At 40.8% G+C, this 27,122-nt stretch overlaps 2 protein-coding genes across 3 annotated transcripts in view; one reads left to right on the top strand and one right to left on the bottom strand.

Annotated features, from left to right (window-relative positions):
* pcnx2 (pecanex 2) overlaps positions 1 to 2,661 on the bottom strand; it is a 39,662-nt gene extending 37,001 nt beyond the window's left edge. Inside the window, exons 1-2 of the mRNA XM_024296764.2 lie at positions 2,163 to 2,661; positions 1,628 to 1,830 (exon numbers count right to left, since the gene is read on the bottom strand). Coding sequence (XP_024152532.1) covers positions 1,628 to 1,830; positions 2,163 to 2,315 — 356 coding nt within the window. The 5' untranslated portion in view covers positions 2,316 to 2,661. The remainder of the gene's footprint in view (positions 1 to 1,627; positions 1,831 to 2,162) is intronic.
* A 292-nt stretch (positions 2,662 to 2,953) lies between these two features.
* map3k21 (mitogen-activated protein kinase kinase kinase 21) overlaps positions 2,954 to 27,122 on the top strand; it is a 25,688-nt gene continuing 1,519 nt past the window's right edge. Inside the window, exons 1-9 of one of the 2 annotated variants that reach the window (XM_024296762.2) lie at positions 2,954 to 4,701; positions 16,412 to 16,592; positions 16,668 to 16,816; positions 16,893 to 17,068; positions 22,081 to 22,321; positions 24,204 to 24,326; positions 24,703 to 24,853; positions 26,187 to 26,272; positions 26,343 to 27,083. In XM_024296762.2, the coding sequence (XP_024152530.1) occupies positions 3,909 to 4,701; positions 16,412 to 16,592; positions 16,668 to 16,816; positions 16,893 to 17,068; positions 22,081 to 22,321; positions 24,204 to 24,326; positions 24,703 to 24,853; positions 26,187 to 26,272; positions 26,343 to 27,083 (2,641 nt within the window). In that variant the 5' untranslated portion in view covers positions 2,954 to 3,908. Of the gene's footprint in view, positions 4,702 to 16,411; positions 16,593 to 16,667; positions 16,817 to 16,892; positions 17,069 to 22,080; positions 22,322 to 24,203; positions 24,327 to 24,702; positions 24,854 to 26,186; positions 26,273 to 26,339; positions 27,084 to 27,122 lie in introns of both variants that reach the window. The other variant, XM_024296761.2, reaches the window with a different exon arrangement.

Below are 27,122 nucleotides of genomic sequence, written 5' to 3'. Positions count from 1 at the left end.
AGCAACTTTGGATTCTCTGAGGCAGTCAATAAGTCTAAAAACAACATTTAAATGCTTTTCTTCTCTGATTTCTCATCCCAAATGTGAATTCAGGATATATAAAAATAGTAGTTAGACACATTGTGCTTCATAAAAACTGTGTCAGCAGTGTAATGTGGGTTTAATAGATAAAACTGTTTTTTAGCTGACATGGTGGGATTTAGGTAAAAATATTTTTGTTTAAGCAAAAAAAAAAGAGGTTTTCAGAAGCATCAGAACTGAAAATATTTGTAGAAAAAAAAGGCTGTATTTATGTGGTTACTTCACACATGTGCCCTCAGGCTTTGGAACAGTGGGAACTGAGCTAACAGTCAGCAGGTTTAAGTCAGTTTGCTTTACAGCGAACTCTGTGAACAGGAATCAGCTACAGCATGTGTCATGGCCCGGGGGCCGGATCCGGCCCTCTGGGTAATTCTATCCGGCCCTCCAGTTTATGTTATTGTTATTAATGGCCCAATGTTATCTTGTGCTAATTCATAACCTGTATAATTATGACAAAATATATTTTTATGGAGTGTGAAAAAATTTACGTTTTTGAGGTTTAAGTTGATTTATTGTGAAATAATATTACTGTATTTTTATTATTCACAATAATGTCAAAAAGTTTCAAAAATTGACATTCTGTTAGCTTTTTGGAGTATTTTAGTATTTACTAAGATTTTTGGGCTATTTTGGAGTTTAGCTAATATTTCAGCTACATGCTAGCTGTTTTGGCTAATTTGGGCTTTTTTTGTTTTTTTAGGCTGTCTTGGAGCTAGGCTAATATTTAGGCTACATGCTAGCTGTTTAGGCTAACAGGCTTTTTTCCGTTTTTTTAGGATATTTTTAAATTTAGTTACTTTTTCAGCTACATGCTAGCTACTTTGGCTAACCTAAATCTTTGTTTTTCTTGGCTTATTTGGCATTCAGCTAATATTTTAGCTATCAGCTTCAGTGTTTTTAGCTCTCAATTTCATCATCTTCAGCTGCAAAATTCAGCTTGCAGCATTCACACTAGCACAATCGCAGGTAATGCTATATATCTAGTTCATAATTATGTTAAAAAAAGAAATTTTTAAAAGTTTTAGTTTGTTTAATAAATGTTCATCCCGCAATCTAAGATGTGTTTTGGATTTTCTGCAATTGAGTTTGACACCCTTGAGCTCAAGGACTAGATCTGAAGGCAAGGTATGATAATTGAAGGATTTATTAGTTAGTACAAATACTATTTTAATGAGATTTGATCAAAAGATAATTATTTCATTTATAGTTATATCCTTTTTTAGGTTAATTTTAGATTTTTTTTTTCCCAAATCAAATCATCCCACAATGTTTGTAGTCTTGTTTTGGGTGAAATACGGAACAAAAATAAACTTTTATCTGTGTAGAAAGAGTGCATCACAGCAGAGAGGCCAACAAAAACAGGCTAAAAGTAGAAGCACGCTTTGGCTTTAAGAAAATATACTCTTTGATGGACAGATGTGGCCTCATTTGGTTTTAACCCACATTTCTATTCTAGAAGGAGCCAAAATGCTTATTATATAATAATTCAATTTTAAATATAGCTCTTGTTTCAAAGAGTTTAGTATGTTGGAGGATTTCTTATTACCTGATGCTGGCCGGCACACAGGAGTCTGAGGCATTGCTTTTGTTTTCCTGAGCCTTGCTGAAATCAGAGAGGCTGCTCCGGACCACCGCCTCACCCTCATCGAACATCACATGCAGCCTGTGGTTGGCCAGCTTGATGAGGATGAAGAAGACAGTGATGGAGCTGCAGTAGATGCTCAGAGCCATGGTGGTGGGAGGAAGAGCCTGTGGAGGACAGGGGCTTTGTTAGCTCTCAACCATGAGTCATGCTTAAATCACAAAAGAGAGGACAAAAGAAAGTTACAACGCCACATTATCAGTCAGAATGATGCAGTAATCTGAAGGCCATGTGGAAATGTTGAACAGCAGTTGCTGTCACATCCATGTGCTCCCTCCCTGCATCCGGGAGGGGTAAAAAAAAACCCACTGCGACATCTCTGAGAGTAGCAGCAGAAAATGATCTCCAGGATGATGCAGAAAGTGTGGCAAATGTAACCTATTGTGCGCCTCACACCACCTCCGCGGCCTTGGACGTCATGTCCCCCCTGGAAACTCACCAGATGGAGAGACAGGGGCAGCATCAGGAGAAATATCCAGAGATAGAGGTGGCAGGAGTTGTTGAATTTGTTCTGGTCCGGGTCGTGGTACCAACCCCCAGTCAGGGATGCCCAGACCCCCTGACGCAGGGTCTGCACGACCTGGGAGCCCATCTCCCCTCCACTGTCCTCCTCCTCCACCACCTCCTCCTCCTCCTCCTCCCCGCTCAGGTTGGACGGACGGATGGTGATGATGATGCTGCTGCTAGGCTACAATGGGGATGAGCTCCTCTAACGCACGCTGCTGCCGCTACGCCTCCATGTTGGAGCGATGTGGCTCGCCTCCCTCGGCCTCTCCCTCATGCCTCGTCGGTGTCGCCCGCGCGTGCCGTTCCCCACGCGGGTGTGGATCCGTGCGTCGTCGCGATTCTCATCCTGACCTGTTCATCCCGTCTCCGTTCTCCCTCTCCTCCTCCTTCTCCTGCACAGATGCGCAGCTCTCACCCCTCCTCCTCCTCCTTTTTCCACTCCTCCCCTTCCCCGCCCGCATGTCCATCCTTTCCTGAAATGTGAGCACAAGCAGAAGGTTTGCAGAGCAAATAACACATGCATGTGTGCATGATGTAAGCGCCTTTGCTTGTTTGTGTAAACATTTAAGGTGTCAATAAACACATTTATTTATTATTTATTAAATGATAGTGTATTTTACAGTTCTGTGTTATATACTGTCAATAAACACATTTAGAATTCATCCGGATTATGTTTTATATCAAGTGGTTTTCATCTGCGCGCATGTGCAAAAGCATTTCCATATTTTCAATGGGAGCCGCTCTCCGCACACATTCCTCCACTGGCTCCGCCTTCCAAGCAAACCGCTCACGTGACACGCAGCCAGCCAATCAGAGGCAGCCTGGAAAGCAGCTCCTCTGCTCGGACCTTCGCTCCTGCCGCTGCCGAGTCCCACACTCAGCGGCGAGGGGGAGGAGGAGGTACAGGCTTGTTTTGATGAAACTTTACTCAGTTTTTTTTTTTTTCCTCTATTAATTTACGACAATTTCCCAGGATGATGAAGGTTTTTAGTGAATGTTTAGTTCGCAGCGGCGGGCTTCCCAGTCGGAGGAGAACTGAACTTTTGGAGGGACTCGCGGAGGAGCGGAGCGGCTTTACAGGCACCAAGCAACGGGCTGACCTATGCTAAGCTAACCCGCTAACCAGAACTCTGGAATGCCGTCGGAATTCACGTTTAAAGTCCACAAATGACCTTGGGAAGTGAACTTTTTATTAGTCGGTTATTACAGAGACTTTACCGTAAAGTGGGACCGCCGTCCCGCGGAGGCTCGGTCGGTGTGTTCGGGGGCAGGTGCACCTCCTCCTCCTCCTCCTCCTGCGGCACCTGTGGAGGCTCTGAAACTTTACATAAAAGTTAAGTTTAGCGTCATTGTCTTAAGGTAAAACCAATTCATGGAGTTTTTTTTAGTCTTTTTTTAATAGAAGTAAATAATTAAATGTATTGTTTAGCGACTTTCTGCTAATAAAGTCGCGTGAGCTGCTAAAAGCATTTTGGCTAGCCAGCATCCTCGCTAGCTGCACGCTGACCCCCACACCGACGGACGACCTGGATTCTGGCTCTCTCCCGGGGGGGTTTGGACAGTTTAAGTACGTAAAAAACAATAATTATAAACTTTTAATCACTTTTAAAGTGCACTTTTTATCCCAGTTTAGTTCTCAAAGCTCTGCACCATATGGTGCCGCTACGGCCACCGAGAAATGGATGTCTCGCAGGCCGCTTTCCCAAACGGTGAGGGGCGGCCGGGCGGCGGTGGGACGGGGGAGAATGTTTGGACGGAGTCCGCCACGGTCCGGCAGTGGGCCCACTCCGCCCCGATATGCCCGACTCGATCTCTGTGGACAGCCGCGTACGACTACGAGGCAAGCGGCGAGGACGAGCTCAGCCTCCGGAGGGGGGACGTGGTGGAGGTGCTGTCCAAAGACGCCGCGATCTCCGGGGACGAGGGGTGGTGGACGGGGAAGATCAACCACCGGGTCGGGATCTTCCCGTCCAACTATGTCACCTACCAGCCCGCTATTTACCGGCTCCCCGCGGGAGGCGGGTCGGTGGCGGGGCAGGAGCAAGCCCCCAGCCCTCCCGTCCGGATCCCCTTCAGCGAGCTGACCCTGGAGGAGATCATAGGTGTGGGGGGATTTGGCAAAGTCTACCGGGGGACGTGGAAGGATCAGGAGGTCGCGGTGAAAGCGGCCCGGCATGACCCAGACGAGGACATAACGGCCACCTCCGCCAGCGTGAAGCAAGAGGCGAAGCTCTTCTCCATGCTGCAGCACGCCAACATCATCAAGCTGGAGGGGGTGTGCTTGGAGGAGCCCAACCTGTGCCTGGTCATGGAGTACGCCCGCGGGGGGACCCTGAACCGGGCGCTGACCGGGAGGCGTATCCCTCCGCACATCCTGGTCAACTGGGCCGTGCAGATCGCGAGGGGGATGCACTATCTGCACGAGGAGGCCGTGGTGCCCATCATCCACCGTGACCTGAAGTCCAGCAACAGTAAGGAGCGAGAGTGCGCATGCGCGTGTGTGACTAATGAAGAAACTTCATGGCTATGAGCATGGCCGTACATATAGGCGTGAGCAAGGGGGCGACTACCCCCAAATCCAAAATTAACAAAAAAATAAATAAATTAAATGTTAAAATTTGACTTAATTTTCCACGGACAGTAAGTTTTTTTCTTTAGCTGGAGAAAACATTAGGATTGTGTTTAGGTCATCGTGAGGCCAACATGAATTTCCTTCAGTTATTATGCTTGTTCCATGTAAATACATGCAAATAACATTAGCATAAAATAAAAGACAAATTAAGGATGGACAAACAAACAGACAAACTAATAGAAAGACGGGGCGTATTCACACCATTGACATGAATAGAGATGGACGAAACAAGACTGTTACCTCGGGTTCCAACAAAATGAAGTCAGTTCAGTCACCATTTTTACCGTGGAATGGATATCGCCCAATTTCTCCTTTTTCGGACCAGACCGATGTTAGTAAGCAGTGATTGGTCCGATAATTTGTCAAATGCTTTGAACTTTTTAGGTGGGGTCAATGGGGACCACACAGCTTATCTGATTGGCTAGGTTATAACTTGAATAACTAATAAAGAAAATATATAATGAAAAAAAAAGAAATTAGTTCAGCAAGAACATGTTAAAAAGAAACACCAGAGCAAGAATTTTTATTCTGACAAACAGAATGACTGAGTAATAGTTGTTTATTTCTCAATCGAAGGCGGAAGGGGAAGACCAGTCCAGTTCTCTATATGTACTGTCTATGATTTAGACTGTAAAAAAACTGTAGGTCCGAATCAAGTCCTGAACCCTGCCTTTGGTCCTGTATTCAGACAGGCCTTGGACATTTCGAACCAAAGCTTATAAACAAAACCACTTGACCAAGGATCTCTTCTGTCATTGGTCAGCAATTATAAGGGAAGGGCAAAGCAACGAGCTTTACTATCCTTATTGTGATAAGTTCACATATTCAAACTTAATATTTTGAATGTCTTAATCTATGTCAGGTACAACACTTACTTTTGCTACTTAGGCAAGGTTGTTACTGAGGAGGCAATTACTAAAAATTGACGCTAAGACATGTTTATGACATATAGATTGTTGGGAAAACAGTGTGAGAAATAATGTGCATTACTTTAAAAGTTGTTTCAGTAGTTGTGTCTCGTTGTTGCCCCACTACTCTGTTTACATCCCGTAATGACCGGCTACGGTGGCCGCTTTGGTCCAGTTGTTCCACTCTGACCATGGAGCCTATTCAGGTTGAAGATCTCAGACTGACTGGAAATGAACAGAGACTACCTTGAAAGATGGACCAGAGAGCGGCTCCTGGTCCCAGTTATATTCAGAATGAAAATTTCTTCGAACTCTGATTGACTTTAAGCAAACTGAATGTGTCCGGACTGAATACACACATAAAAAAGGTTAATGTTGTCGCAAAAAGGCATGAATAGTGTCCTGTTCCAAGCCCGCTAATTGTAGAGGGTAGTGTTAGGAAGAGCATTGAAGATGAAATTTATAGGAGCAGCATGGTTTTCTAATCATTTTTGGGTCTCAGACTCTCAGCACAGCTAGAGTCTCCCCTCCTGAAATTATACCTGCACCCCACAATGGGTCTGGCTATATCTGGGCCAAGCTTTGGGATTCCTCTATGCTGGTCTCAAGTTCTTGGTTTCGTCACTCCAGAAGATTTTGAAACTTCACTAAATTACATTTCATTTGAAACATTCAAATGTAATTGCAATAAGTCAATAAAGTGAGACTTCTATAGCATAACTTAATAAAAAGCAGCAGGGAGCTCGTGAAGTGGTGGGGGATGCCATCGAGAGGATCTGAAATCCATTGAAGAGTTTGCTCAGCTGGGCTTAAAACTCACTCTCACCTTCCCTACCCCCTCTCAGAAATGTTCCTCAAATAAAGTCAGTGATTTAGCAAACACACAACCATGTGCTCAAACAGCCATAGTCAACAGCTGAGGTCGTCGCAGGAACAACAGGATTTTGCAAAATCCCCCCAAAAATCTGTTGGCGTAATTTCATTTATTTTTTTTAGAATTCAGAGCTTTGAGAACTTTTTTTTAACTCAACTGAACATGCTTGAAAGCCCCAGTGTGCAAATCAAGACACCTCAAACTAAATCAGAAGGCAGCTCACCTGAAGTCAGGTGTGTTTCAGGTGTGTTAATATGACAGTTTTTCACTTTGTGTGACGCAAGCGTCTTATCAGTTTGTAGACATGTGGGGAGCAGCTTTGCTCAGCTGATGTTTGTTTTTCTCCAGATGTGACAGTAGGTATGTGAACTTTACACATTCCACACTATCCAAAAGCAAAGTGCGTTCATTTATTTAAAAAAGAAGAAGACCCTTTTTGTCTCAGAAATGACTGCAGAAGAATCAGCCTTTTATTGAAGGGAAAGATTAGTGCTTAATGAAAGAGCAGATGGAGAGAAAGCTTGAGCGGCTGGTGGACAGTTTCAGCTAATCCAATGTTTGATGAATCTACACTAACAGACCCCCACGAACGGTCGCAGGGCTACAAACTCAGGGCAGTGTGTTTGTTCTGCCACTCCACTGTGACCCACAAAAACTTTAAAAGCAAAGAAACCCCAATGAACCCAAATTTGTCTTACAAAATAAAATAAAAATCAAACTCACTAAATGTTTTAGAGTTGAACTGATGTAATACAGTGGTAGCAGTGGTATTCTTCGCACATTGGTCATTATATCAGGGTCAGAAGTCTGAACATGTTGTCAATATACAGTGTTATCTAAATAAGGATAGTGAAAGAAGTGTTTGCCTAAAGTTTAAGCAAGAAGAAAGGCATCTTTTGCTTTTATCTTTGTGCTTTTTGAACGCTAGGCCGTCTAAAACACTAAGAACAAGTAAGAATGGAAGTAAACAGTTTTAGATTTAATTAAAAAATGTGTTTTTTCTTGTGCTTTGATTAGACCAGTGACAGGTACTGAAGGAGAACAAAACCTAACCAACTTAACGTCTCATTTCTCAACCCACATGCTGCACACAGACAGACAGACGCGCAGCTATTTGATCAATGATTAGCCTGTAAAGTAATATGTTGGAAGTCAGCAAGATTTGTCCAGTCTCTTTTGTGCCTTTTCAACCTAATCTGTAAAATCCCAGCCTGCAGGGAGGAATGTTGCTAATGAGGGATAAAAGCTTAACATACGTTTGCACAATGGACTGGTCAAGCAGCGGTTGCTAGGCTACTGCGGCCAAAAGAATGGCTAGGACTCGGAGGGTCTCAAAGCCCTGGTTTTGTTTTGTTCCGTTCATATTTAATCTCCCAGAGAGCAGCGCTACTCTTTTATTAGCACAAACTGAGTGGGTTTCCCCTCCTAGTTTTCCTCATTCCACTGATCCATTTTAAGTCTTCAAAACTTTTGGAAGATTAACTCAACTTCTCATTATAATTACTGTCAAATTTGCACAGTTTATAAGCATCTAGATGCACAAATAATCTTTATTTAGGATCATCTGCACATATCTGGATTATTTCAGTGTAAAACCTCATCTTTTTTTATGTTTTCTCCATTTCATCTTGTTGGTGTTTTCTTTGATTGGCAGACTTCAAAGAGTTGCACATGACAGAAAAAAACAAAAGAGAAAGTTGCACTGAAACCCGGCTCCTGGCCAGCCTGTGGAATACGTTTCGTAGCTCTACCTTTCTTGATGTGAGGCTGTGGTATGCCAGGAATGCGTGCTTGAACGCCACTGAAACTGTCCTGTTTGGAGCGCGTGCAATAGTGCTCTCCCATCATTCTGGAGCTTCATCCCACCGTCCCATACCACCCCCCTCCTTCCTCCCATTTCTCCCTGGCTCCACCCCCTCTTTCTATGCAAACATGCAGGGATGGTAAACACAAGTAATCAGAGAAAGTTTTGTTGATAGAAAAACTGTTATTTTCTTAAGAAGCTTGTTTTATTATTTGTTTTTAAAAGTTTGAAGGGAACAGTTTGCCCCCAAAAATTATCAGTATTCCTTTTTTTTTATTTTCTTCCATTATCCACTTTCCCTGGCTTCCCACAATTACCCCTGGTGACACACAGACAGTTAGTGGCTGTCTTTTCTCTAAGGAGAGAATGGGCAGAGGGGAGAGAGGAGGAGTTGAGATGCTTTCACTCTGTTTTTTTATGACCTCTCCCTGACTGCACCTATTGTTGCGGGCCCGGGTGAAAAGGAAAAAGGCCCACAGCTGAGTAGAGCTGCCTTCCAAATCGACCAATCCTCTGCATTCCTGCCTGTTGCCGGCTATCGCGGTGATGGATGCTGTTACAGGGAGAGACATTACCTGAACACCTCAAACATTTGATATGTTTCACTTAGCAGAGATATGGGTTATAGACTTTAACAAGCGAGGAAGAGGACAGACAAAGAGCAAATAGCCCAGAGAGATGTGATCATGATAGATGGATTTAGCTCACTATTAGCCCTGATCCTTTTCCCATCAACCAGAATGCCCAGGGGCGCTCCTATTTCCACTGGGAAACACATATCAGTCACTGATGGTGTGTGAAGCTGCCTTACTTCAGTCTACACCCCCATGGTTGGTCTGTCTGCACAGTGCAGGAAAGTGCTTCAAAGTCTTTAGACATTTTTAACAAAATTCCAATTATTTTATTGAGCTTTTCTAAAAGCATTCCAAATGTTCTTTTAATTACAATTGTGCAGTTTTTAGCCAAAATCCAAAAACCTGTGTTGTATTCTTGGACATGGTTTCTGCAGAGTAACAGTAGTTCATCAGACATTTCCCCTAGTTATGGGCGGGACCATTGGTGTGGAGTCAGCCTGCCCCATTTCCCATTATCCATTTGTTTACACGCTCTCCTGCTAGCTTATGCTAGGGTCACAAATGCAACTGCCACCAAGCGATGGGGAGGTATCGGCAGAATCTTCAAGATTTCGTTGGCATGGTCACAAATGTAGATGAGGTTGTCAGGCGTGCAGAACGGCCCACCATACCGGGCAGCCGGTGGCTCTTGATGTGGACCGCCCCTGTTTATTCTGCATTTACACCAGCCGCAAGTGGTGTGTTCAAGAACACGCATTCAGCAGGTGGTGTTCAGACCGGATCAGCACTGGACAAGAAGGTCGTGGCAGAGAGAGGATTCTTCTTTTCTGTTTTTAACTGTTTTTTAACGCTCATCCTCCACCTATAGTAGAATGAAGCTTGATGTGAAATGTCAAAGCGGTGCAAATCCTGCAATTCTTGCTCCAGGCTTTTTGTTTTCCCAGCTCTATTCCTATAAAGCCTCGCTTCCACTGAGTAAGGTCTACTCCAGTAAGGAATGGTATGGTACAGACCAGTTAATTCTGGAAACCGTTTTCAATCAGTTAAGCCTCGCTTCCTCTGAGCAGTTTGTTTTCACTGCGTATGTGTAGTGTAGACTGCTAGCATGCCGCTAGCTCACCCTGTATCACACCATCACCATGGATGGCAAGGAACGTTTGCAATTCCACCGCAGACCAGGCCTTGCTGTTGCTTGCAGGCATTTTCAATATAGACTCGTGACCAAAAGAGAACACAGGAAACCACAAAAACCCAAATGCTTTCAAACGTTGGAAACGTTAGCTTAAAATGAGCTCTATACTGATTCTTTCTAATGTTGTCATCACTTTCTGCCAATCAACAGGTAGCTACAGTGGCCATTTTACAATGGAAAGGCTAAAAAAAAACCTGGACTAGACCGGACCGTACTGGACTGCTCAGTGGAAATGAGGCTTAAATGTCCGTCTTGGTGTCATATTAATCTGACTGGACACAAACCACAATTATTAATTTCTCCTTCGTGACCATGTTTACAACGCTTGTCACTACCAAATCTAAGTCCCTAATTGGTCACAGTGCAACGTGAAAAAGTTCAGCCAGTTTGTACGTAGAGCCTGCGACTGAACTTAAGAACTGGTGTGATGAGCGTTCCAGACACGGAAGCCTGAAATACTGGTCTACGTGTGTTTCCATAGACTTTTTATTGAAAGTGGCCACTTAAACGCCACGCTGCCTGTATGTAAGCACCTTTACGCATCGTCCAATCAGAGCTCCCGCCAGTGGCGATCTGGCTCCATCCGCCCTGTGGCCGCCCCATTTTGTAATGGCAACACCTGTCACTGTACTGCCATGGCAAAATCTTGAAGTGTGCTCAGCGACCAATGTCAGTCAACTTTGAGACAAAAATCGTCTGGTGGCAGTAAAATTTTTACTTTTTCTTAAAACCTCCACGGTAACTGCATGGCCATTTACCAGTTACCTTTAAATGTTGTATTTATGTCATCATGCTGTGGCATTTTAAGGTCTGTGACCATAGTCTTAAGCCTTTCTCAACCCCAAGCTAAGATTAGTGGCGCAACAAAAATGGCGCGCGTACAGTTTTGTGCCAGATGCCAGCTCACTCACAATCACTGCTGGTCAATTTGTAAAAAACAAACGAAGAATAAAAACTCAAAATTGTATTGTAAATTACTCTGTGAATTCCATCAGACAACCACTTTAGAGGAATTTGATATATTACTCCGTTCCGAAAACATAACTATGGAGCTTAAAGACCATTGTAAATGAGATATTTTTATTCTTTCTAAAAATGCAGATTTAACCTTTGTTTAAAAGAGAAAAATGGATCAGTGGGCTGCAGAACCCCTCGAGAATCATGAACCATAAGGGAACTCTGTGGCGTTTGGCATAGCTACAGATCATGTTGGGTATGGCGTTTTTTATTTGTCAAAACTCCACGCAGAAATAAGACATCAGTAGAACTCGTAGTATAAGGGAATTTCCTTCTATGCTTACTCTGAGGTTTCCCTGGTTAGAAAAGGCCTGAAGCAGTCAAGTGTAATTGAAGACTATGCAGAAGATATAGTTGTAGTAATAATAAGAAAACATTCCTACCTTGAGGGGGAGGAGCTAAAGAAAGAAGCGTGGGACCTGCTCTGAAAACAACAGGTATTCTTCTGATCTTTTGTGGGTTTCCCCATGAACGAAGTGCGTCAAGAGCCACTTCTGAGGAGAGCAATGAAATGAAGGCTGTTCTGGGGGTGGATCTGCCTCGGAGGCAAATCCGTCTCCAGTTCCACGGATCTGCTGGCCTCAGAAGTTTTTTCTTTCATAACAGGGAGCTCCAGATTTTTTGCAGCTCTTAGATGTGACATGCATGAAGAACGATGCAGATGATTCCAACATGGATGATCACGATAAATCTTACAAGAAAAGGCAGTTACGGCATCAAAAAATAAATATTTCAACATATTTTGGCATTGCATATATATTAATTATGACCTTGTAAATTCACATGCTAGTTCTGACAAACAATTATGTGCTGTCTGAATTAATGGGATTGTTTTTCTGTTTTCTGTTTTTCACTATTTTTTTATTAAGCACTTTTCCAAACACAGCCAATAATATTTTTGCAGTGTTTTCTGATTCTTTCTTAAACTAAGCTGAAATATTTTTGAATGTTCTTCAAAAAAAGTAAAAAGGCTAGTATGTAAAAATTGTTTGTTTTAATGCTTTTAACATGTTCTTGTAGGATTTTTTTTCTCATGATCAAAGAAAAAAAAATTTAAATTAAAACAACTTTTCTGAGTATTTATTCAAACTGTGTTGGAGCATGGAACTACACTGTCACAACCTGAAGAACTTAATATGACTCTTTTTAAACCGTCACATTGTTTAGTCCCTTAAATATTATGAGTGTTGGAGTTTTGCTTGTTAGAAATAAACTCCTCATTGTAGTCACCTACTCAAAGTGGCCCATCCCATAATGATAAAGATACATTTTATCTAGGGTGGTTAGGTTCAAACACCATCTACAGATTAGTCATGCAGGACACCTGTCAAAGTTATTGGTACCTGTCAGTCAATGAAAGACAAACACAGAAGGGTCACTAAAAAAACTTCAATCTAAAATAATAAAGAAAATTTGACATGAAATCAGACACTGCTTTTTAGCTTTAGTTCAATAGAACCATTTAACAATCTTGGAGAAAAATGAAACTGATTCTAGAAAAGATGAGATAATTTGATAATAGCGGCATGTCTTCTCTAATTAGTATCCAAGGTGTCTTGGAACTTCAAGAAAGTTTTTTGTTTAATACTGCATTCACAAATACACTTCCGGTGTGGGATGGGGAGGCATCGGCAGTATCACAAATGGACAGACAGGAACTAAGCACAGCTTTAAGTCCACAAAACTAGATCATGGTCAGATAGGCAGAGAATCAAGAGCATGGGGTTATTAAAGAAGAGAGTAGAGGAGTCAGAGTCCAGGTGAGGGTCAGGGCAGGCAGCAAGCTAACAGATGAAGCATGATTAGAAACACAAGATATGCTTCAGAATGAAACGCTCAGTAATGCAGGCAAGGTGGCACAAAACAATACTTCGCACTGAGTGAGGCTCTGTGTTCTGTTGGTGTCAGGTGAGTTAGAACTCTGGAGACTGCTCCCGCTGGTGACCAGAGGTGAAGTCAGAGCTCTGACTCCTGACAGGCAGAATCTTCAAGCTTCCACCTGATTTTTTTTTCGTTTTATCTTTGGTATTGTAGACAGCGGTAGTCAGGAGGTTGTGTGAAGAATGACCCGCTTTTTACACCGGGCGGCTGGCGCTCGGTAGGATTCGAAATGGGCGACCGCCTTCCAGAGACATTTATGCATCATCCAATTAGAGCTGTTTGTAGCTATCCAGCTGTCACCCGATTTCATAAAGGCACCATCCCTGCTGACATTGGACTGCCACAGCGTAACCCCTAACATTGGGCGGCCACTGAAAATCATCTGGTAAAATTTCAACTTTTTCTTATAACCTCCACTGCCACCTGCTGAATATGGTAAAAAAAAAAAAAACTTGCATTTAGGTCGCAGTGTGTTGGCATTTTGAGATACTTTTTATCTTCCAATAGGAGCTCCAGCATTTATATTAAAAATTTTGCAGTCCCGCCTGGCGTTTATAAGAGTCAGGCGTTTATCGGAGACAGGCTTTTATTCCATCACAGACTGAATGGTGATGGCCATATTCTATCATTTTGCGTTAAATTTCTCCCAAAAAATACAGATACCACCAGATGGGCATTTCGGGATTTATTGAAATGAGGAGAACATTGTTCTGATCAGCACTTTGAGCTCCTCCCACTTCATAAGTTAATTGGTTACTGTCTCTAGGTGTGATTGTGTGAGTGTATCTGTGGGATTGTGTGCTCTGCGACAGACTGGCGATCTGTCCAAGACGTCCACCTTCGCCCAACAGTAACCGGGACATGCTCCACCAACCCCATGACTCAAAATTGAAAATGGCGGGTTAGGAATATAGATGGATGAGACAAAACTGGAGCTTTTTGGCTCATCAATTCTCTGTCCACAGACTCAGAAGTGAAGCTTGGTATTAAAACAGGAATGTCCTCACTGAAGCATGCAAGAGGCTTGCTTATGGTTTGCTGCGTGTTAGAAAGTTTGGAAAAGGACTACAAACATTTAAAAACACATAAGAGCAAAATTACAGATTATCATCACTCATCATCACATTGTCTGGAGAAGAGTCCTCGGTAAAACTCAAACGGTTGGAACTATTATTAAACCAAGATTGAAGCAGAAGTCTCACTGTGACTTACAGAAGACATTTGGTTGTCTCTAAGGGTTGTTCTACAAAGTTTGAACTCATTTTTTGTCAGCCTGAAGTTTCATCAGTGAGATTTGTGGGTTCTTTGATTGAACGAGAAGCAGCGATATTTTAAAGTCCCACTCCGATCATCTTATGTTCTTTTGTAAAAGCATTCCCAGGGGTCTTTTAATTATGATAATCCAATATTAGCCAAAATGTAAAAAAAACTGTAGTTTTCTAGGACATAGTTTCTGCAGGGCGGCTGAAGTTAATCAGAAATTCGCCTCTGAGTTATGGCTACTTTCACTGCAGTATATTCTACTTATTTATGTCCTATTTAATGTAAAGTCCTCCCAGAAATTTCATGATGTTTCTCTTTTTTGTGCTTTGTTGATTATTAATTATAAAATTAATTAGTAACACTTTAGATGAGGTGCTGCCAAACACTTAATATAATGTTGACAAAGACTGTCAATATATAAGAAGTTTATTAATATGGTCTCTGCAGACAATGGTCTCACTTTAAATGCTAAGAATTCTTACTAAGTTTGTTAATAAACTTTATTTGGCTTATTGTACTAATAATTGTCTTACTACCATCCCATAAACACATTAATAATGTTTGTTAATGTGTTAATAAATCTTATTATAAAGTACTAACAATTAATTCCACTCAATGAATTGTACAATATCGGCCATTATTATTTTTGTTTGTATGTAAAATGACTGAGGTTGTTGCATCACCAATGCCATCACTAGCAATTCCAGTCTTTGTGTGTTTTTGACACCAAAAAAGTTGATTCTAAAAATAGAATTCAGATATTCTGAAAGTTTGATTCAAATTTTCATTTGAGTAAATTTTTGCATAAAAAATGTAAAGATATTCCAATGAAATAAATTCAATTTCATATATGTTTAGGTAAAAAAGTATCAAAATACAAAATGTAAGAGCTGTTGTGTTGATACGTTTTTACCAGTTTGTTCCATTTCTGAAGAAAGATTCTTCAGGTTGGTTTTTTAGGATTTGTTGGGTCTCTCAGCTGCTTCTTTGGCCCAGTTGTACCTCGTCAGTTCAAGTTCTGCTCTGATTTGCAGGCTTTGGTCCAATGTTAACTAAAGAGACACAGAGTTAGCTGCTGAACCTCTGAGACGTCTCAGAAACTGTCAGTGGGATTAATGCATGTTTGTGTGCTTGACTGTTTGTGAAACACAGTTGAAATGTTTGTGTCGTGTTGTGAAGGCACCTTAAGCTCCTGAATTACCAGAGTCAAACATTACAAAGCCAAAGATGAAATCCAGTCTGAGGAAACCTCTTCAGCTTTTCTAAGATTGTGAAACACAAAAGTCGAGGGCTTTAGGTAATCTCGTCAAATAAGTTCATAAACAATGTAACAAAGGTATTTTTATAAATAGAACAAAATATTTTGTCTTTTTAAAGATGTATTTTTGGTGTTTTTATTATGTTCTTTTAGCATTTCTCAGATGATGGAGGACATATATTTAAAAGAAAAAAAATAAATTAAGCTGTGTTTCTGATTATTGTTTTATTTCATTTTCCCCTTTTTTATGTTTGGTTGGGGTTGTAAGGGGCTGTAAGCTAGTGGAGTCATTGTAAAAAAAGGGTTAATGGGAAATGAGAGCAGGCTTACTTCCCCCCAATAGTCCAGCCCACAATTCAGAGGCAAATCTTGAAGGAGCTCCTGTCGTTCTGCAGAAACGATCTCCTAGAAAACGACACAGCTTTTAAAATTTTGCGTAAAAATGACCTAATCATAATTAAAAGATCACTGGGGAGATCTGTTTTTTATCTGTTTTTATGTAAAAAGTTAATTATAAAATATAATTGAAAGTAGAAAATAACAATTCTTTTGATATCAGGGTGTCCAGAAATATTTTTACATTTTTATTTGAGACTTTTCTGCTCTGGAGTCTTCAGCAGTTTTAAAGCTGGAGGCCTGGCGCTTGTATCGAGTGTCCTCGCCGTGTGCATCCGTCCTCTCACTTAAAACCAAATGATCAAACCTTCTGTTTTTGATCTCCCCCTGAGGTGTCATCTTGTTTGCTCTCACATTCCGTTCCTTTTTCCTTTTTCCCAGTTTTGTTACTTGAAAAAATTGAGAACGACGACATCGGGAGGAAGACCCTGAAGATCACAGACTTCGGCTTGGCGAGGGAGTGGCACAAAACCACAAAGATGTCTGCAGCGGGAACCTACTCCTGGATGGCTCCAGAGGTCATCAAGTCCTCGCTCTTCTCCAAAGGCAGCGACGTCTGGAGGTACACCCATACTCCTTCGTTTAAAGGTCTGCCGATCGGTGCCGGATCTTCACAGCTTGACTTGTTGTCGTCTAGTTATGGCGTCTTGCTTTGGGAGCTGTTGACCGGGGAGGTGCCGTACCGGGGGATCGATGGCCTGGCTGTGGCTTACGGTGTGGCGGTGAATAAGTTAACTCTGCCCATCCCCTCCACCTGTCCTGAGCCTTTTGCCAAACTCATGGAAGGTAATGGAGCCAGATCTGTAGCTGGAAAATGAATTTACGGTCTCATTCTGTTCACACCGTTTCTGCTTGTCTGCAGAGTGCTGGGACCAGGATCCCCACGTGCGGCCCTCCTTCTCCTGCATCCTGGAGCAACTCTCCGCCATCGAGGAGGCGGTGATGGCCACCATGCCGCAGGACTCCTTCCACAGCATGCAGGACGACTGGCGCGTGGAGATCCAGGAGATGTTTGACGAGCTCAGGACCAAAGAGAAGGTGCAGCAGAGCATTCGTTAAAACACCCGCTGACCAAACAAGCAGGAACATAAAAAAAAAGTCATAAAATAGATTTAACTAAAACTTAAGTCTCCAACACTTCCAATATCATTTTCTGTATTTTAGGAAATATGGATCTTTACATAAAACTGATCAAATCTGGAAAATTAAAGTTAAATTGGGATTACCATGACCTGTTTATTTATATAAACATCCAGAACTTTACACATAAAAATTTCAGCAGAACATTCCCAGTAATTGTAAAGTAGCCGGTAGTCGAATCAGAAAACAAAACTTATAGAATTCATCAGAAGTCTTTAAGGAAGAAATCTCTGACACTAAAACAATGAAACAAATCCAGCACAACTGTACATCAAACAATACCAATACAGTAAGCAAAGAAAAGCTTTTTATTTCTACAAAATGTTGGATTTGATTGCAAAAAAATGAAAAATCACAACAGTTAGAAACCCTGTTTATTTTAGAAACAAATCCCTTAAAGACCCACTTCAATGAATGTTGTGTTTTTGGTGTTTTTAATATGTTCTTGTAGCATTTATCTCATAATAGTGGACCTATATAAAATAATTTGAGGTTAAAATTGAATTTTTGAGTATTTATTAGATTATGTTGGATCAGACGCAGATGAAAAAGCTCGAGATTGTAAACAAATGCATGCTGGGATATCATCTAGGGCTGGGTTCATAAGAAAGCATTTCTTTAAATATCCATTTGTAGTCTGAAGCAATTTTCTTGCAATTTTTTTCTTCTACTGGAATAAGGTGTAATGCTATAGCGCGATCGCCACCTAGTGGCCAAACTGAGACACCCTCCAGGAGAGAAGAACAATTATTGGAGTTTCTCTATTTGAGAATCCATGTATGATATTAACAATCTCGTTATCATTTCAGTAATACATTTATATAATATGAACTGTATCAGATTAATATGAATATTTTCAAAGCATATATAGATTATTAATGTATTTCTAATCAAATGTGTCTAAATGTGTAAAACGCGTCAACTCGAAATTGAATCGAATCTAAATGAATTGAGTGAATCGAGAGAATCAATTAAAAATAAAAACCGGAATTGAATCGATTCTGAAAATTATTATTGATACCCAGCCCTAATATCAACGTGTGGTTAGTTCTGTGGCTAATAGCCCCGCCCACAATCCAATTGCAATGAGCTCCTGCAGAAAATATGTCTCAAAAACAACACATGTTTTAGATTTTGGCTAAAACATCCATAATCTTAATTAAAAGACCAATGAGAACAATTTCAGAATGGAAAAAATATAGTTGGAGAAGGACTTGGGCTAAAACTTTAATCTGCTTCCTGTAAATGTTGCTGGATTACAGAGGGTTTCATTGGTTTTAGCAGTAAACCATACTGACGCTGTTGTTTTAGAGAAGTGTTGTTTCTAGCAAGTCCTTAAGTTTGGCACCTAGAATCCGCAAAAACAGGGGACGTGTTTCAGCTTGTTGCTGTTTCTTTTCAAAATAAAGGCCATGAGTGTGTGAAACACTAATTACTCTGTTTCATTGGAGTTAACTCTAACGCTTGAGGTTTTAAAATCTTTAACACTATGAATTTTCAACTATTAATACGATCAATGTTATTCCAGTAAATTTTAAAAAAGCAGCTCGAGCTGCTTTTTTAAAATTTACTGGAATAACGTTGATCGTCTTTACAGTTGAAAAGATATAGTAAATCTTTAGGGTTAAGAGGCTCCACAGCTGCTAAGATGAGACATCAACAACAGTCTCAGACCAGAACTGGTCCCACAAAGACTGCTGGGATTTTCAAAAACCGATGACGCTGCACAGGAAAGGGCTCTGTCTGTTTGCTCGGCTGTCTTTGTGGCATTTGATTAATGACTTAAGTGATGTTTTGGGCTTTCTGGTCTCCGAGTGTCGGCTCACTCTCGTCCCATCCCGAAGCTGAGCAGATTAACTGCTGACTCAGCGCCCGCACGGGCAGATTTCCTGTAATCACCTCAGTAATCCGTGTTCTGGTGGGTGGCCGTCGGGCAGTCACCTGATACGGATTTTTATTTCTCACGTGAGAGGAATCGAAGACGAAATAGAAAAAAATGATTAAATGATCAAAATGAAGAAAAATCATTTATCTAAATCCCTTGTGTCAAAGTCAAGGCCCGGGGGCCGGATTCGGCCCTCCGGGTAATTCTATCCGGCCCTCCAGATCAGTTTATTTATTGTTATTAATGGCCCGATGTTATCTTGGAATTTCTAACTTGTATAATAGTGACAAAATATATTTATATAGAGAGTAAAATACTGAAAGTTATTTAAGGTTTAAGTTGATTTATTCTGGAATAAAATCCTTGCCTTTTTACTATCCATAATTATGTTAAAATTTTATGGTTTTAAAGTTTTAAAAATTGCCGTTCTACAGGCTTTTGGCATTTACTGTGATTTTTTAGGCTATTTTTGAGTTTAGCTAATATTTTAGCTACATGCTAGCTAATTTGGGTAGTTTAGACTTTTTTATTATGCTGTTTTGGAGTTTAGCTAATATTTCAGCTACATGCTAGCTATTATGGCTAATTGAGGCTTTTTTAAGCTGTTTTGGAGTTTTACTAAAATTAAGGCTACATGCTAGCTAATTTGGTTAATTTAGGCTTTTTTATTAGGCTATTTCGGAGTTTAGCTAATATTTGGGCCACATGCTAGCTAATTTCGTTAATTTAGGCTTTTTTATTAGTCTGTTTTGGAGTATAGCTAATATTTGGGCTACATGCTAGCTAATTTGGCTAATTTAGACTTTTTTTAGGGGGTGTTGGAGTTTAGCTAATATTTCAGCTACATGCTAGCTATTATGCCTAATTAAGGCTTTTTTATTAGGCTGTGTTGGAGTTTTACTAAAATTAAGGCTACATGCTAACTAATTTGGCTAATTTAGGCTTTTTTATTATGCTGTTTTGGAGTTTAGCTAAAATAAAGACTACATGCTTACTATTTTGGCTAATTTAGGCTTTTTTTTATTAGGCTGTGTTGGAGTTTAGCTAATATTTCAGCTACATGCTAGCTGTTATGGCTAATTAAGGCTTTTTTAGGCTGTTTTGGAGTTTTACTTAAATTAAGGCTACATGCTAACTAATTTGGCTAATTTAGGCTTTTTTTATTAGGCTGTGTTGGAGTTTTGCTAATATTTAGGCTACACGCTAGCTTATTTGGCTAATTTATACTTTTTTATTAGGCTATTTCGGAGTTTAGCTAATATTTGGGCTACATGCTAGCTAATTTGGTTAATTTAGACTTTTTTATTAGGCTATTTCGGAGTTTAGCTAATATTTGGGCTACATGCTAGCTAATTTGGTTAATTTAGGCTTTTTTATTAGGCTATTTCGGAATTTAGCTAATATTTGGGCTACATGCTAGCTAATTTGGTTAATTTAGGCTTTTTTATTAGTCTGTTTTGGAGTATAGCTAATATTTGGGCTACATGCTAGCTAATTTGGCTAATTTAGACTTTTTTTAGGCGGTGTTGGAGTTTAGCTAATATTTCAGCTACATGCTAGCTATTATGGCTATTAAGGCTTTTTTATGCTGTTTTGGAGTTTTACTAAAATAAAGACTACATGCTTACTATTTTGGCTAATTTAGGCTTTTTTTATTAGGCTGTGTTGGAGTTTAGCTAATATTTCAGCTACATGCTAGCTATTATGGCTAATTAAGGCTTTTTTAGGCTGTGTTGGAGTTTTACTAAAATTAAGGCTACATGCTAACTAATTTGGCTAATTTAGGCTTTTTTTGTATTAGGCTGTGTTGGAGTTTTGCTAATATTTTGGCTACACGCTAGCTAATTTGGCTAATTTATACTTTTTTATTAGGCTATTTCGGAGTTTAGTTAATATTTGGGCTACATGCTAGCTATTTTGGCTAATTTAGACTTTTTTATTAGGCTTTTTCGGAGTTTAGCTAATATTTGGGCTACATGCTAGCTAATTTGGTTAATTTAGGCTTTTTTATTAGGCTATTTCGGAATTTAGCTAATATTTGGGCTACATGCTAGCTAATTTGGTTAATTTAGGCTTTTTTATTAGTCTGTTTTGGAGTATAGCTAATATTTGGGCTACATGCTAGCTAATTTGGTTAATTTAGGCTTTTTTATTAATCCTTTTTTGGAGTATAGCTAATATTTGGGCTACATGCTAGCTAATTTGGCTAATTTAGACTTTTTTTAGGCGGTGTTGGAGTTTAGCTAATATTTGGGCTACATGCTAGCTAATTTGGCTAATTTAGACTTTTTTTCGGCGGTGTTGGAGTTTAGCTAATATTTCAGCTACATGCTAGCTATTATGGCTATTAAGGCTTCTTTATGCTGTTTTGGAGTTTTACTAAAATTAAGGCTACATGCTAACTAATTTGGCTAATTTAGGCTTTTTTTATAAGGCTGTGTTGGAGTTTTGCTAATATTTCAGCTACACACAAGCTAATTTGGCTAATTTAATCTTTTTAAAAAGTTTTTAGGCTGTTTTGGAGTTATTCTAATATTTACACGCTAGCTGTTTGGGATAATTTAAGTTTTTTTTTTTTAATTTTTAAGGCTGTTTAAAGTTTAGCTAAGTTTTCAGCTATGTGCTAGCTGTTTTGGTTAACCTAACTTTTTTTCTTTTTAGTTATTTAGGCTAATTTGGCATTTAGCTAATATTTTAGCTGGCTATTAGCTTTAACGTTTTTAGCGTTTTTATCAGCACTAACATCTTGAGTGACCAAATTCAGCTTACAGCATTCACACTAGCATTATCACAGGGAATACTATATGTCTAGTCCATAATTATGTTAAAAAGTTATGGTTTTAAAGTTTTATAAATTTAGATTTAGAGTGTTCAATAAATGTTTATCCTGTTCGGCCCGTGACCTAAGGAGTGTTTTGAATTTTGGCCCCTTGTGCGATCTAGTTTGACACCCGTTTTAAATTATCTGGTTGTTTCTGAGACAGCAGAAACTTCTGCAGGATACCCACAATGCATCTGTTTGCAGGAACTGCGTTCCCGAGAGGAGGAGCTGACGCGAGCCGCCCTGCAGCAGAAGTCTCAGGAGGAGCTGCTGAAGCGGCGGGAGCAGCAGCTGGCGGAGCGGGAGATCAACGTGCTGGAGAGGGAGCTCAACATCCTCATCTTCCAGCTGAACAGAGACAAGCCCAACGTGAAGAAGAGGAAGGGCAAGTTCAAGCGGTCCCGGCTGAAGCTGAAGGATGGGAACCGCATCAGCCTGCCTTCAGGTGAGCCGGATTTTGACCTTATTGAGGAGGCGATCTGATTCAGTTCAGAAAATCTAGATGAATGATTCCCAGATCAGATTTGAACGGTTCCTGTTGTGTATTTACTGGGTGTATACAAACCTATATCTATTTAGATCAGGAGATCAGAATCAATAAACCATAACAGATAAAAACACAAAGATTAAGAAAGAAAAAAAGAATCACTTCAAACAATATCAGTCAAAAGTTTTTCTGTCAACTTCCTGGTTAACTTCAGCAGTAAACAAAAACAAACATCACTGTTGTTTTGAATCATTTTACAACAAAAACTGAAACTGTTTCCACAGTTTCTCCATTTTCAAAAGTCTCAGTTTCAGTCGATCAATGACGAGAAAGTAAATGAAGACACAGCAAATAAAACTGAATCTGTAACAACTAAAACAATCTATTTCGTCTAATCTGACAACCGTCTTTCCAAAAGATTTGTACCATAAACTGACTTTGTTTTAGTGGACATACCAAAAAAATAAAAAAATTCAAGGTACGACTTCTCCATCATAACAGCAGACTGGCATATGTTGTAACATTATTTATTTTCACAATATTTTTTGTCAATATATTTTTTTACTTGAATATTTAAAACAACCTTAGTGTCATTTGTTTAAGCAAAAAAAAAAAAGTCCTGCAACTAATGAAAACTAATCACTTGCAAGTGAACCTTGGTGCGTTTCTCATCATTAAATATCCAATGGATTACTCAGAGAACCAAAGAGTAGGGCTGGGTTGAAAAAATCGATTTTAATCGATTCACAAAGATATAAATCTATTAAGCACATAAGGCTAAAGTCCGCTAGCTTGATGCTAACGTTCAATAGAATTTCCCATAGGACGGCTAATGCTAATGTCCGCTTGACCAAGAAAATACATTGCTGACTAAATTACATCTTTATTTACTTACAAGCATTCATTTTTCAAACTCTTTTAAGGAAATAATTATTAAAGTTACTATGTGTTTTTTTCCCCTCATACTGCTGTCTTCTTCTTGAATAAAGTGCACTTCTACAGCGCGATCCCCACCTAGTGGCCAAACTGAAACACCCTCCAGGAGAAGCATCGCTGTATCAGATTATTATAAATATATTCAAATTAAATAGTAGATTTTTAATGTATTTCTAAAAAAATATGTATAAATTTGTAAACTTAAAATTGAATTGAAAGAATTGGAAAAAATCAGATTCAAATCGATTCAGGCTGTTGTGAATTGATCTAAAACCAGCCCTGCTAAAGAAAGACGGTGAAAAGTTGGTAAAAATATCAAATCTGACTTCCAGAATTTACTTTGACATCTCTATTACGATACATAAAAGGTTTAGTGTCATGTAATTCCAGCTGGGCACAAACCCAAATGATTAATTTCTTCTTCATGATCCGTTTTCCATCCTTCTCGTCTCTACCCATAAGTAGGTACCAAATCTGAGCCCCTATTGGTCAAAGTTCCTCTGGTTTCACTTTCAATTGTACAAATCACTAAAAACTTGACATGTAAATGCAGGAGTTTTGAACATTTACAGAGACTTTCCTCCTTAGAAGTGTCCACCATGGATGGTGTGAAACCTCAAACTTCTCTCTGACATCATGTTCTGGCCATGATTTCCTCTTTTTTTTTCTTTTTTTTTTCTATTTGTTGAGATGTACCACCCCCAAAACATGTTTATAGGCAGCTCTATATAAGTGAAACTAAATAAAACTAAATGAAGGTGTGTTAATTTTTTAGAGACGCTTAGAGGAAACATCAAAATTCTCCTAAACCAAAGCGCTTGTTTTTATTCTATTTGTTCATATTTGATTCTCAGTGTTTCTTTAAGGTATAATTATATATAACTCCTGCTGATGTGTGTTTCAGACTTCCAGCACAAGATCACGGTTCAGGCGTCTCCCTCCATGGACAAGAGGCGGAGCCTCCACAGCACCTCCTCCTCTCCCCCCAGCAGCCCCACGCTCATCCCGCGCCTTCGGGCCATTCAGCGTGAGTTTGGCTCCGTCCTCAAAGGTGGAAGCTCCGCCCACAGTCAGCCAGTTGTTTGGACAGTTCAGTAAAGGTGTTAGTCATGCTCCGACGCCTGTGTAATAACCGGGCCGAATTCCTCGTGTGCGTTTATGGCAAAAAGACAGAGATAGCACATTGTTGCTCAAATTAGGACTATAAACGCTGACGGATCCGACTCCATGAATGTGGGCGTGGCTTGCCGTTATGTGGTCATCTTTTTCCGGATTAGGTTTGTTGCTATGAATGAGCTTTAAGGGAGTGACAGTTTCAAAACGGATTATCCTCCAAACGTGCGTTGAGGTTGCCTCTCTCACGCCACCATGTGTTGTAACGCTCGCGCTCTCTGTGCCGACAGTCACTCAGGACGAGAGCAACCGCACCTGGGGTCGCAGCGCCCTCTTCAAGCCGGAAGAGTTCGACGACGCGAAAAAGGGGATCAAGAAGAAAGGAAGAACCTGGGGCCCCAGCTCGGTCCAGAGCAAAGAGCGGCCCGCCGCCGCCGAGAGGTGAGTCCAAACACATTAATACAAGCTACCGTCAAGATCAGGAGTCTGCGACCTTTTATACTGCCGTCTCTCACTGATCTAAACCAAGGAGGAGTCGTATTTTATTTTTTTGGAAATGTTCTTCCTTTTGATATAAAGTATATTCATTTTTTTACATGGAAAAAACAGGAATTTACAATATTTTTTAACAGAGGGTCATAGGCTTCCTTTCAAAATAAAAGATTGACATTGGATGGCCCCACACAATGGAATTTTCTCTTGTTATTTCTTAGGTCTGCTAGAGTGTCATCCTTTTCTCTTCTTACTACTGCTGTTAACCTGGTATAATCAAAATATAAACATCTATTTTCTTTGCTTCTTCTATAAAGTCTATACACATGCATAAAACATGTGCTTTAAACACAGAAAAAGAGCAATCAGAGAAAATGTAGCTATAGTTTTGATAGTTTTTAAAATATGTGCAAAATAATAGAGTATTAGTAAAGTACAGTAGAGTTGGTGTAATACTTTTAAAAGAGCCACATGTGATCCCAGAGCCTCAGGTTGCTGAGCCCTGATCATGACAAAACCAAACGTCTTATTGTAGGCAGAAAAAACTTTAAATTAACTATATTTGTTAAAAAAAAAAAAAATTAAAATATTAAAATGTGATAAAAAGAGGAGCAACGGAAGTATGTTATGTTGATTTAAGGGAAACAAACGGCTGTAAAGACGTATTTTCCATGTACGCAGTTTCAGTCTTTCATGATAAATGTGATAGTTTATGTAAATGTAAGTGTGTGTCCGTTGAAGGTTTTGGCTCTTTATGTGAATTTGGTTTTGAGCTAATCAAAATTTCGGAGAATTTCTCAGTTTATGCATATTTTATGTAGTTTATGCGCAATTAATACGTAAATCTTGTGCAATTGTGAGTGATTTTTGTGAGGTGCAGACATGAATCTGGGGCTTTCCTCAACCGTTCCACATATATCTAATGGACTTTTCACGCATGAAATACTGATGAATCGCTTTCATATCGCGTAGTTTAGAGACTGTTTGAGGTTGTGGACACTTTTTGTGAAAAAGTGGTTTAAACCAGGACAAATAGCCAGAATAAAGTACTAAAAACTGATTGAATATTTATTTCTTTTGTAAGTGAGTTAAAGCGAAGGATTGTTTCTTTGACTAATTTGCTTATTCATTAATGCCTTAATGTTCACAGCCCTAAATTGATGTTTAAGAGATTTAGGATCCAAACCAGAAGGAAATCTGAATCTCAGACGCCCAAAAGTTCTAAACTTTCATCTGTCGTGACGGGAATTCCTTCCTGGGATTGACCGGAGTTTGTTTTCAGAGTTCGTCCTCTGTCCGACGGCAGCAACCCCTGGTCCACCAGCCTCCTGAAGTCCCAGAAGTCGTTCCCGCTCGATGCTCTGTTCGGTGAGCTGACGTCAGAGGACGTTCGGGTGATGGATCTGGAGCGGGTCATGACCTCTCTTCCTTTCAGCAGGAGCAGGCAAGGACGAGGCGTTCCCGCTGGAATGTCCCGACAGCAGCTCCAAACCAAAGCAGCTCAAGTTCCCCAACCAGGTGTACATCGATCTACCTCTGTGCAGGGACGAGCCGCCGCCTCAAAGCGCCGCCGCCAACGGTGGAGATCCCGGAGCCGCGACGGCAAATCCCGGCGGCCCGCCCGAGACCTCCGACGACCCCTGCACCACGACCTCCACCTCCTCCGCCTCCACCACGCCGCAGCTCACCCCCACCAACAGCCTGAAAAGGGCGTCCGCTCGCCGTAAGACAGACGCTGCGCTGTACGGCTGCGGCTCGCTGCTAGCGTCCCTCGTGCTCGGCTACGACATCAGGGACGCCCTGAAGAACTGCGAGGACAGCGAGCCGCTGAGAGAGGAGAAGAAGAAGAAGGAGGGGCTCTTTCAACGCGCCACTCGCTTCCGCCGCAGCACCTCGCCGCCGAGCGGCCGGGCCCGGAAGGAGGACGCGTCCAACGGCACCGCCGCCCAACCCATCAATCTCATCTCCATGTCGGCCATCGTGGAATACAACTCCTCCAAGTGCCTCCTTCAGTCGGGGGCGGAGCCAGAGGCCAAGACGGAGCAAGCGGAAGCGGGCAGAGCCAGCACGGAGAGTCCTGCTGTTAGCAAGAACGCCGCGGCGCAAACACAAACGCCTGAACAGAACAACCACAACCCGGGAACCCGACTGCGCAGGAAGAAGTACACCAACCACCAGGGTGAGTCACGCACGCCACGACCACACCAGCAGGTTAAAC

The sequence above is a fragment of the Oryzias melastigma genome, linkage group LG15 (genome assembly GCF_002922805.2).
Source record: "Oryzias melastigma strain HK-1 linkage group LG15, ASM292280v2, whole genome shotgun sequence".
Taxonomy (NCBI): Eukaryota; Metazoa; Chordata; class Actinopteri; order Beloniformes; family Adrianichthyidae; genus Oryzias; species Oryzias melastigma.
This window is presented reverse-complemented; position numbering and strand designations above follow the sequence as displayed.